At 43.1% G+C, this 12,600-nt stretch overlaps 1 protein-coding gene across 2 annotated transcripts in view; it reads right to left on the bottom strand.

Moving 5' to 3' along the window:
* ASS1 (argininosuccinate synthase 1) overlaps positions 1 to 12,600 on the bottom strand; it is a 193,131-nt gene that overhangs the window by 88,594 nt on the left and 91,937 nt on the right. For both annotated transcript variants that reach the window (XM_085854743.1, XM_085854744.1), the window contains exons 6-7: positions 6,521 to 6,591; positions 2,777 to 2,807 (exon numbers count right to left, since the gene is read on the bottom strand). In XM_085854743.1, the coding sequence (XP_085710869.1) occupies positions 2,777 to 2,807; positions 6,521 to 6,591 (102 nt within the window). The remainder of the gene's footprint in view (positions 1 to 2,776; positions 2,808 to 6,520; positions 6,592 to 12,600) is intronic.

Here is a 12,600-nt window from a genome sequence, read left to right as displayed (position 1 = left end):
CCTTAAATTTGGCAAGTATGGAGGCACCAACCTGCGACATTGGCAGGGGTACTGGCAAAGCTAAGCTCCTGCAGGAGTGGTGGCTCATTATCTGGGATGAATGTACAATGTCTCACAAAGCTGCCTTCGAGGCTCTTGATTGCACCATGCAAGATCTTCGACATGATGACAGAAGAATGGGTGGAGTGACTCTGGTGTTGGCTGGGGATTTTCGACAGACGCTGCCAGTCATTCCACATGGAACCAAAGCTGATGAACTGCAGGCCTGCCTCAAGGCCTCATACATTTGGAACAACATTCAGCGACTCAGCCTCATGACCAACATGCGAGTGCTTCCAACAGGTGATTCATCTGCTGTGGAGTTTGCTGCAAGCCTGCTCAAACTGGGAAATGGAGCCATGGCATCTGAAAATCAAGATGGAACGATCTCATTGAATATCATTGGGAAAACAGTTGCAACACTTCAACAACTACAAGATGCAGTGTTTCCAAATGTTGCATATAACTTCCATGACCACAACTGGCTATGCCAAAAGAGCCATCTTGGCACCGAAAAATGATGCCACCAATTCCACAAACAGAGGCCATCTTACACAGTTACCTGGCACTATGCAAACGTACAAGTCGGTTGACACTGTACCAGCCACAAATGAAGCAGTCCAATACCTCGCAGAATTTCTTAACTCTCCGGAACTACCAGGTATGCCTCCTCACAATCTAGAACTCAAGATTGGTGCACCCATTATGCTTCTCAGGAATATAGACCCACCAACACTCTGCAATGTAACACATTCAGATATCAAGAAGCTTCTGCTACATGTCATTGAAGCCACAATCATGACTGACCATGCAGCAGGACAGGATGTCTTAATTCCATACAATCCAATCATCCAATCTGACTTGCCATTTCAATTTAGAAGGCTCCAGTTCCCTGTCTGCCTCGGTTTTGCCATGACCAACAACAAGGCACAAGGACAATCACTCAAAGTTGTTGGCCTCAACCTGCAAAGCCCATGCTTTTCTCATGGCCAACTCTATGTTGGTTGTTCCAGAGTTGGCAATGGCAAAAACCTTTTCATCTTGGCTCCACATGGAGGTACATGCAACATTGCCTATCCTGAAGCTCCACAAGGATAAATAAATAAAAAAAGTCAAACTGATAAAATGTGATGTGAAATCCTCAGTGCTGAAGAATAAGAAACCATGCTGAAGAAGAGAGGCAGAAAGAGGAGAAAGAAGAAAGGCAGAAAGAGGAGATAGAAGAAAGGCAAAAAGAGGAGAAAGAAGAAAGGCAGAAAGAGGAGAAAGAAGAAAGGCAGAGAGAGGAAAGAGAAGAAAGGCAGAAAGAGAAACACAGAATAAGGAGAAAGACAGAACAATGTAACGACAACAAACGAGGAAGGAGAGGCTGATAAAAGAAGAAAAATACAAGAAGAAAAAAGGCAGAAGAACACAAAGATGACAAAAAAAGAAGGAATAACAAAAATCCAGAGCAACTGAAACTTCGCAACAGCAAAAAGCAAGATTAGAAGCAAACACAGCAACAATGACTGCCCTCTTGTACCTGCGATTTCCCACTCATTGTGTTGTACTTCAGTCAGTTTCCCGTACTATCTGGTTCAGGAGGACACAGTTCAAGCCTATGAAACCTTTTCCACCCCTGTGTGAAGCAGGACCATCGCCGTAAAATACAAAACACACAGTAAATGGCGCTTTGTGTTGAGGCGCAGCGGTGATGGTCATGTTTGACCCTCGATCAGTCAAAGATCCCTGAGGGGTTAAACACGGCAAGGTAAGTCTTGGTCTTATTCGCTGTCTCCCACCTGTCTCGCTTTCTCTTTCCTCCCACCTGATCCTCTCTGCCCCCCTCCCCTTTCCATCTCTCTCACTCCCTCTCCCCATCCTCTCTGTCCCCCCCATATTTCTCCCTTCATCCCTTTCTCCCACCATTCTCCTCCTCCCTCTCCCCCCCCCATCCCTGTGCCCCCTCTCTTAGTATTCCAGTCAGCGAAGCGACGGGTGGTATTTGCTAGTTACAAATAAACGCTTATAAAGGTAAGAAACGTTTTCCATCCTGCCTCCCATGCATGCCACCAATTTATTCGGTTAATTTGAGTGACTTTAGGGGAACGGTAGTGTTCTAGATTAATTTCACTGAAAGCAGTAGCTCGAAATCATTTGGCCATTCACAGGATCAAATATCGCGGCACAGACTGACAGATGCTGTCTGACACGAAAACATGTTAGTTACCATGGACCATATCTGGATAGGACCAGATATGTCCTCTATTTCCATCCTGGAAATTATGTCTAAGTTTGTTGGCGGAACAAATTATGCATTGTAGGATTGATATAATGTCGCTTTCGACTTCCAACTGACAAGCAAACACAATGAAACAAAATGGCTTAAAAATTCAATGAACGTGAGTATGAAGGGGAAAAACTCTGCTCAGTTCCAGTACTCCAATCTAAATTAATACCCCTGATAAATAAGTGCCAGTAATTAACAACAATCCTAAAAATACTGCATGATCAAGTTAATAATGTATTTTTGGTGAGACTAAAGGCAATTTTAAATTGAAGACCTCCATTTTGAACCTACGCACAGGTGACTGATTGTATATATTAACAGGACATTAATTACGTTAATAAATGACTCATCTTTTGTGTTCCTTTTTAAGAGTTAATATGTGTTTGCAAGTTAGTTTTAGCAGATTGCTATTTCCTGCATTTATATTTGCTTAATGTACAAAATCATTCAGAGAAGAGTACACACCCACGGATCTTCCAATGGTCCACCTTCATAGCTGTTGGAAGAGAACGGAAGGACATAATAAGATGTACTTGATTACAGAATGATTTGCAAAAGATCCACAATGAGCCTTCTAATGTGCAGCAAATCAAGTTCCATCTAAAGTGGTATGAAATTGTGAGATTCTTACATCACATTGCCATCTTACAATGGACGTGTCAGCAGCAACTTATCACAGGACCAAAAAAAAAAAAATCGTTCGTAACAAAAATATACATGGAATCCATAAGCTAAAGCAGGCAAAGAGACCTCATTCATGACCTCACTCTGGGTTCCAGAATCTTCTAGGATCCATGACCAAATTAGATTACACCAGATTGCAGGTGTTGAATTAAATCATTTAAATCTCGTTAGCTTCTTCATGAGATCAAACAATAGTATTTTGTCTCCCGGAGACCTGCTCATTGGAGTGGTCCAGACATTTTCATCGATACAGAAACCATCGATTAAATTTCATTTTTCTTCATGCATGATGTTCTCCACGATAAGATGCATCAGTGGCCAAGGAATCCTTCACAAACCAGTGATTTACTAAGAGTACATATATCATATTCAGGTTTAGAAATTTCAGTGCATTTTTCAGGAATTAGAAGGATATTGGCAGGAAATGTTGTGAGGGTTAAACATCTCCATCATATCCCCTCAGAATAACTTCCTTTATTATGTGTAAAGTCCTGTCCTGCACAGCTGCATTCGACAACTTACACATTTCTAATGTATAATGTCCTGAAGGCACCTTTACCTTCACTTTCTCCACATGCAACAGCATCTCCACCTGAACATGGTTGCTCTTGCCAGCACCTGCTCTTGCACTTGCACAACACTTGCAAGAGCCTGTACTCCCTCCACACTTGCCGTTCCCTCCCCAGCGCCTGCATTCACTGTTGCCATCAGCACATGCTCCTGCACCCTCACCTGTATTAACTCCGCTCTTTCCAGGCGCTATGCCGACACTCACACTATCCTCAACAGCACCTGCACAGGCACTCGCTCTGCCCCCGCCAACAGCTGCACCTCCATTTGTCCAAACCTCACCAGTGCATGCGCATACAGTCAATCTGCCATCACCATTGCCTGCATTTGCTGCACCCTGGTCAGCAACTGTGTCTGCACTCGCTGCATCCTTGTTACTGCCTTGATCTGCATTTTGTTAGCTCTTGCCAGCTCCTGCACTTGCACTCAGTCCGCCCTGTGCTTGCACTTGCTCGGCCCTCACCAGTACCAGCGTCTACACTCACTCTACCCTCGCCAGTGCCTGCACTCACTCTGCCTGTCCTCGCCAGATCCTGAACTTGCTCTGCCCTCACCAGCCACAACACTCATTCCACCCTAGCCAAAGCCTATGCTCGGTCTGCCCTCACCACGCCAACACTCACTCTGCCATAACCAGTGCCTGCACTCACTCCACCCTCGACAACACCAGCACCTGCACCTCGCCGCTGCCCTCACCAGTACCTGCACTCACTCCGCCTGCCTTAGCCAGTGCGTGAACTAGCTCCACCCTCACAACTGCCTGAACTCGCACCACCCTCACAACAGCCTGAACTCGTACCACCCTCACAACTGCCTGCACTTGCTCCACCCTCAAAACTGCCAGCACTCACTCCACTGCAACAACTGCCAGCACTCTCTCTGCCCTCAACTGCCTGTAGAGCCTCCACCCTCAACAGTGCAAGAACTCGCTCCAAACTTGCTACTGCCAGAAGTCATTCCATCCGTGCCACTGCCAGCATTCGCTCCATCCTGACCACTGTCAGCACTCACTCCACAAATGCCACTGCCAGCACTCACTCCACCACTGCCACTGTCAGCACTCACTCAAACATTGCCACTGTCAGCACTCACTCCACCATTTCCACTTTCAGCACTCGCTCAAACATTGCCACTGTCAGCACTCACTCCACCATTTCCACTTTCAGCACTCACTCAAACATTGCCACTGCTAGCACTCACTCCACCATTACCACTGTCAGCACTCCCTCCATCCTCACCACTGCTCACACTCAATCCACTTTCACCACTGCCTGCACCTGCCCTCCTACCTGCAGTCACCTGACCATTCACCATTGCCCTCAATGACCACATCCTCACTGCTGTCTCCACTGTCCACATTCACAATACTGCTTATACTGACTACACCCACAACACTGCCTACACTCAGCATAACTGTACTGCTTATATACTCACCTCACCATCACCCCTGCCAATCTCCTATGTTGAACTCCTTAAACACCATCAACTTTACACTACAAATTGTTCGCACTCTGTTATCTCCTGCTGAGTAGCTATTCATTCCTTCAAGTTTTACTTAATAATGATCAGATGTGCCATTTCTATACACCGCATACCACAAAGACTTCCCACTACCTCCACGTACCCCGATACTGCCGACATCAAACGATTTTCACACCATTTATAACCTTCCTCTCTTCTACAAGCTGCCCCATTGACTCACTGTTGACTAATTTCCAAAACACCTTTTCAAATACCTTTCCATTCCTGCACTGCCCACTGCCAAATCCAATCCCAAAATTTAAAAAAGGAGAATCTGCCTAAGGATTTCTGTCGACTTGCAATGACTATGATGACGCTTTTGAACACAAACTTCTAAACCAATTCAATTACCTGTAAATTATTTACACTAATGAAACCTTTTAAAGCACATTGAATACACCACACCTTCAACAAAATCACAATAGTAAATAAAAAAATAAACATACTGTTGTTCTGTAAAGAGTACTGAATACACCAAACAAAACAAGGACATTGGTAGACAATGGAGAAACATGCAACCTGTGTTTGTCCACGTCGACGATTTTGCTTGGAATTCATGCAAAAGTATCTCCACTGTTACTTCCTTAATAGCCCCAATTATTTCCAGTTTAGTGTGGAGTTAGCTGACAGAGAAGTTTGCTCCAAATCTTTTCATGAACTGGCTGGCCAGGCCTGATTTACAACTGGAACCGATTTGGGCAGGTATTTGAAAATTGGTCAGGGAGCCAGTAATATCTCGCCTACTCTTCACACAAAGCACCGTGGGATGTTTAAGGTCCACCAGCTCATGCTTGGAGATGGGTCCCCAGTTTAACGTCCATCCGAGGGACGGCACACTTTGTGATGCAACCTCCTCCCAGCGTTGCACCAATCTGACAGTTCATGGTCAAGTCAAGAATCAATTCCAGACAAAACTCGGAGGCAAACATACATCAAATAACACTATATTTGAGATCGTGTTATTTGGTGTACGTTTGCAAAAGAACATTTTTCTTTTTTTAATTTATTGACGTTTTTAGATGTTAATTTTGTTGATACTGTAATAATGAAGGACACAACACTCAACACCATCCACATGGTTGAGGGACAAGTGGGTGTTGGGGAGGTAGAATAATTTCTACTGCTATAAACAGTTGATTAGTTGGGCTGAACTTTTTTGGTTTCCAATCATAAGCCAGTGGGCATGACCTTTGTAGTTTTTCATTGGAAGAAACACTTAAGCAGTATGGTAAGTCCATTTGGTCTTTGCGTTAGAAATGGGCAGTAAATGTCTGTGTATAAGGATAAAGGAGTTGCATCAGATGCTTTGTGTTTTTTAACAATGTAGTTTTTTGTGATAAGTGAGAGTTGGTGTGTGATTGTGATTGTGGGTTAGCAATGGTGGCAACTGATGAGTGATAATGACCATGGCTGAGTGTGATGACTGAGTCATACCTGATGTGCATGAGATTGCTGTCCATACTCCATGGACTTTTTGGCAAAATAGGCAGAGGAATATCCTTAATCTGCAGACAGAAATTGGGATAATTTGATTAAACCACAATAAACCGAAACATTATTCAATAATCACAACTAACAACTCATAGTTAATGATATGAACTTTAGGCTATCCCATACCTTTTGCTCTATATTCTATAACTTTGAGTTCACAATGAGATGAAATCCTTTCAGATTCATAACCAACACATACCATTTCAATAATGCTGCAAGCAGAAAAGCCAATAATGCAGAAAACTTCAATCCAATTCCACTGCCATAGTAGTGTCTTATGACAGCCAAAATGCATGGAAAAGGTGAGATGGAGGAGAATGAAGTGTGGAAGGGGAGGAGGTAGGTGGTTGACAAGATTAACACCTGACCAGTGTCTCCACCTGCACGACCCAAGATGGGTACAGTCACTTTGATACGGTGAAGAAGAAAAAACAAGTGAGAGGATGGAGAGATGTTGAAGGAAGCAGAGATGGATAAAAACAAGATGTAGAGGGAAAGGGGAGAGAGGGATGAAAGAAAGGAGGGAGGGAGAAGGAATGGGAGGGAGATGGAAGGACACAGAAGCAGACCAAACACAAAAGAGGCAAAAGAAAATGACTGTCAATTGCTGTCTGCTGAGCACCGATGAAAAAGCTATTCCTTACAAATGGGCACCCCCGCTGGAGTTAGCCACAGCACCACGCTGTGCCAAAACACCCAGTGTGCCCCTCACCCGCACAGAGCCGCCCTACCGCCCGCATTCCTGCCCATCACGCCTGCCCTCTTCCTCCCCCACCTCCCCTCTTTCCAACACATCGTCCTCCCCCGTTTGACTTCACGTTCAGGATCATTTGGACAACTAAAACGTTTTCATTCTATCGTCACTAACACTCCGCCGCCCTCTGCTAAAGCCTGGCTTGATAGCCTTACATTTTTGACTTTCATCTAACCCTTAATTCTGTTTCAATAAGTCTTTGTCTCGATTTGCTCAATCTCTAAGGGTCTTATCGCATAGTATAGGCAGCATTTATAGTTATGCAAGTACACCTATGGTTTCCAAGAGGTCATGAGATTGAATGATGGAAGTGCCAGCATCACATGGAACTCGAAGAAACGTGTTGGATTGAGCCAGTTGCAAATAAAATGGCTGTGCATCATTTTCAGCTTGCTCTAAAAACCAAACTGGTCGGTTATTAAATGTCTTTCAGAAAGTCAATTCAACCATCCCTTCCTGCTTTACTATACCTTAGCTATCCGAGACAACTTGTGACCTTTGTTATTTTTCTGCAAAAGAGTGAGGCTCATGGAAGACCGAAGCTAAATTGGCAGTCGGGTAGTGGGGAAGCAATTGGACACACCAGGAAGAGAATAAACAAACAAAAACGAAAAAGATAGAGGAGAGGAAACACTGAAATGAGCAAGAAAGTTGAGTTAAGAAGGGTTAATGGGGTAATAAAAATCATGGGTCAGGATGGAGAATGACATAAGGTGGCGGTGCACTGCCTGGTTGAAGCCCTGGAGTGAAGAGTGTTACAGAGCAGCCTCTGGAAGGTGGTTTCATAGATGGGAGAAGCGACAAAGGACTTGAGGTATGCAGCCAACCTGGATTTTGATGGTTTAACCAGAAGGGGTTTACTGAAGAAATTTTGGAGGATAAGCATGCATCCTGGAGTTGCTGTGGAGGGTCAAAGACTGAGACAGCAGAGTAAACAATATTGGATAAGAGTAAGTAAAAAACAGCAACAGACCTTGTGCTTTGGCCTCATTGTAGGAGATCCCTACAATTTTGAGAGCTTTAGATTCCACAGAATTCAGGAGAGACAGATTTGATGGGGGGTGTCAGTGGAGAGTGGAGAGAGTTCTCCATTGAGTGGAGTTCTCCAATGAGCTATGGACAAAGACCTTGTAAACTCTGAGTAGCTCTGATTTTCCAAGGAAAGACTTGTATCAACATCAGATCCCCATTGTGCGGGTGGCTTTGGAAGCCAGCTTCGCTATGTGGTTGGCCAAGGAGAGGTTATTGCTGATGGTGAGGCCAAGAAGTTCAAGAACCTCATCCAGTGGCCGAGAAGTTCAAGAACCTTAGTTCACAATGAACTGAGCCGTTTAACCTTCCACCAATGGCAGAAACCCCCTCAGCACATGACAAACTGGTGGCAGTAGTGGGATTTAACCTGTGTGACAAATTAGTGACATTGTTGTGGGCTTTAAACCATACTACAAGTTGGTGCTTTAGAATAAGGGATTTTGATTCAATTTATGAGGGATGACTGCCCATGGTCTGCTTGTAGTTATGGAATAATGGGGAATGCCAGGGGAGTTGTTGCAAGACCAGATTGAGATGCAAAGTGAGGCCAATGAGTAAATGCAAAACAAGACTTGCCTGATTCAAAGTGAGGGTTACTGGATTTGATGAAGTGATAATTAACTCAAGTAATAAATATGCATATTGGGAGAATAACCGAGCAATTTGATAACTAGATAAGAGTATGAATAAACAAAATGCTTGGTATACGAGGAAGGTTAATAAAGCTTGGTATATGAGGAAAGTTCAACAATTTGGTTTCAGACCAGGTTAGTCCTGATCTGAAACCAAATTGGTGATCTGAGCTGAGGTTGTTGGAGAAAAGGAAAGATTTCATATCAAACTGCAATGATTGATTCCATGACTTTTGCTGATGATTGGAAGTAAGCGGATAGGTCTGTAGTTGAGGGGATCTGTTTTTGCATTGTTTTTACGTAGTGCAGTAATGTTGGTGGACTTCCAAGTGGACGGAAGCTGACCTTGAACAAATGATAGGGTGAAAAGGGCAGAGAGAGGATATGCAAGAGCGGTAGAGCAGATTTTTAGAAGACGTGAGCTGATGCTGTCCAGTCCTGTAGCAGAGACAGAGTCGAGGGTTGACAGAACCTTCTCCACCTTCTCAGATGCAAAAGACACAGAGTCCAGGAGCAGATGGGTATGACAGGGAAGGTTGGGTACTGAGAGTGAGGGGTTGGGGACACAAGGTTTGGAAGCAATCACAGAGAGTTTAGGCATTCAGCCTTCTCACTAGTGGAGTCGGCTGTGGTGCCATTTGAGGAGAGGGAATGGATGGAAGAAAAAGTGTGAGACAGACTGACAAGGTGCCACCAGGTTTTCGAGGAGGGACACAAGTTTCAAAGTTCATTCTTGAGGTTTGATAGATGTTATTTTCTGGCTGTCCTGAGACACACACTTGTTACGGGCGTTTTAGAATGCACTGAGATCGTTTTCGGTTGGATTTGCCTTCAAGGAAGTGAAGGCAATTTCTTTCAGAGCATCTGCCTCACCACAGGGTTCAGTGTACCATAGACAGGAAGAGGGGTAGGATTATTGAAGAAAAGATTGGATAAATCTGAGTAAGAGAGAGAGAGAGAGCGAGAGCGAGAGAGCAGGTTTCTGTGGAAGAATTCCCAGGCTGAGTTCACATCCCAGGGACATTATATATGGGAGACCAATCCTGAAGAGAGATGGCTGCTTGCAGTCCCTGTCTATCTGCCCGAGTGAACTGTCAGACTCGCCGGAGTTGAGGCCGCTCTCCGAAAATAGCCAGAGATGTTGACTTTCACAAATATACGTTGGTTGATATGTGTTATTGAAAACCACATGTGTACAGTACGACAATTCATGTCCAATTATGGGGATGGGGTGGGGAATATAGTTACCTCCACCACCAAAGGTGGACTGAGGTTATCGATTCACCCCGGTTTGTCTGTCTCGACATCAAAAAGGATATCTACAAAAGTTATGGACCAATTAGGATAAACCTTGGTGGACAGGTTGGGTGTGTGACAATGACGAACTGATTCGATTTTGGTGGACATTCGGATCCAATAATTTTTTTTTTATTGTAAAAGTGATTCTTCACCATTGAGAGATAGATCCAAAAACGATATATAACATGATTTTCAAAAAGTTGTGGATGGATTCCGATGAAACTTGATGGATGAGTTGGGAAGGGGACAAAAATAAGTTGATTGGATTTTGGTTAAGGTCCGGATGCAGATCCAGTCCATCAGTGGGATACAAAACGTAAACTGTTTAGCCTTGACTGTTTAGTATGCGCTCTACCAAGTTCTTTCCTATGTCTACCTATATTTCTTTGCTTCTTTCTTTATTCATTTCTTTCAGGACAACGAACACATTCCTTGATTCCTCAGCTAATCCTGTTCAAATTTTGAATGTTGATATATCTTTGTCCAAGATGCCCAAACTCCATTTATACCTCATTCATTTAGGCCTCAGATATAATTTTAAGGGGTCAAAGTTAAAAAAAAAATGAAATCACACACTTTGCTTTGCCACACCCTTATATTTGCAGCAGTGGAGATGTCGGGATCCATATAAATGCTTCCAAACAACTGCAATAGCAATGAATAGAAGGAAAAAAAAATCGGATTGGAACCATTTTCAAGATTATGTAGGGTCAAAGTTCATTTCACAAAATAAGGTTTTTGGCTTGCTATGGCTCGGTATTTCAACTAATCGCCAGGAAATAATTCATAAAACTGGAGGGGCACTCGGTAGAGCGCATACCTCCGCCACGTAATGCCTGATCCACGAGAACATATCGGGCCCAATACATTTTTGAAATATCATGCTATACAGTACTATATCGTTTTTGGCCCTATCTCTCAATGGTAAAGAATCAATTTAAAAACTGGAAGGGCACTCGGTAGAGCGCATACCTCCGCCACGTAATGCCTGATCCACGAGAACATATATCGGGCTCAATACATTTTTGAAATATCATGCGATACAGTACTATATCATTCTTATCCCTATCTCTAAATGGTGAAGATCACTTTAAAGATTAAATCATTGTCATATCCGGATCTGGATTCGGATCTTCACCAAATTGGAATCACTTTGTCCTCATCACAAACCCAACATGTACACCAAGTTTCATTCGAATCCGTACACAACTTTTTGAGATATCGTGCTATATAGTTTTTGGCCTGATCTCTCATTGGTGAAGAATCACTGAAAAATTTCTAGTCGCTGGATCCGGATCTTTACCAATATCTAATCATTTTGTCCTTATCACACACATTCAACCTGCTCTCCAAATTTCATCCGAATCCATCCACAATTTTTTGAGAAATCCTTCACATAAACAGACAAACAAACAAGAAAAAGACGTCATGAAGGGCATGATACTTGCAAAATCCATAAAACAAATTTGACCTCAAAAATAATTGATAGTTGAATTCAATAACGAAATATGCAACTCATCTTTAAATTTCAAGTCAATCGGATGAAAATAATCAATTTTAGAAATTCGTCCTATGTTGACCTTTCGGTCTACGTTGACCTCAAAAGTAATTGGTGGTTGGATTCAGTGACCTGATCTGCAAATCTGCTTCAAATTTCAAGTCAATTGGACGAAAATTGAGGATTTTAGAAATATCACCTTAGTTGTTGACCTTTGGCCTATGTTTACCTTTTGGTCCATGTTGACCTCAAAAATCATTGGCTGGTTGAATTCAGTGACCTAAAATATAAATCCTCTTTCAAGTCTTCAAATTTCAAGTCAATCGGATGAAAATTTGAGATTTTAGAAATCTCAGCTAAGTTGTTGACCTTTTGGCCGTGGTAGACTTCAAAAATTATTGTTTGAATTCAGTCAGCTGATATGAAAATCCTGTTCAACTTTCAAGTCAATTGGATGAAAAATGATTTTCGAAATTTGACCTCAAGATGGCCTTTGACGTTTGACCTCAAAATCAATAGCCATCAGTTGACACTACCTCTACAACTAGTGAAAGTTTCATGACAATCTTTTTAGGTCATCTCTTCGAGCATGACCTAATAATATTGGTGTTGAGAGGAGAGGTGACGATCCGTCTGTCTGTCCATCCACGATAAAGTTGAAGCGGGAGATCTGGTTATTAGTGATCCTGATAGAGGTCGATGAGACGTACACGATGTTATGACTTTCAAGGTCACCGAAGGTCAAGGTCAAGGTCACGAGGCCTTTGAAGTTGCGAAAATGACGATTTTCAAATTCTATCTCCTCCGC

This window comes from Eptatretus burgeri, chromosome 14 (genome assembly GCF_056783735.1).
Source record: "Eptatretus burgeri isolate ZD-2024b chromosome 14, Ebu_testis_v1, whole genome shotgun sequence".
NCBI classification, from domain to species: Eukaryota; Metazoa; Chordata; class Myxini; order Myxiniformes; family Myxinidae; genus Eptatretus; species Eptatretus burgeri.
The sequence above is the reverse complement of the archived record's forward strand: the minus strand, read 5'-3'. Positions and strand labels throughout refer to the sequence as shown.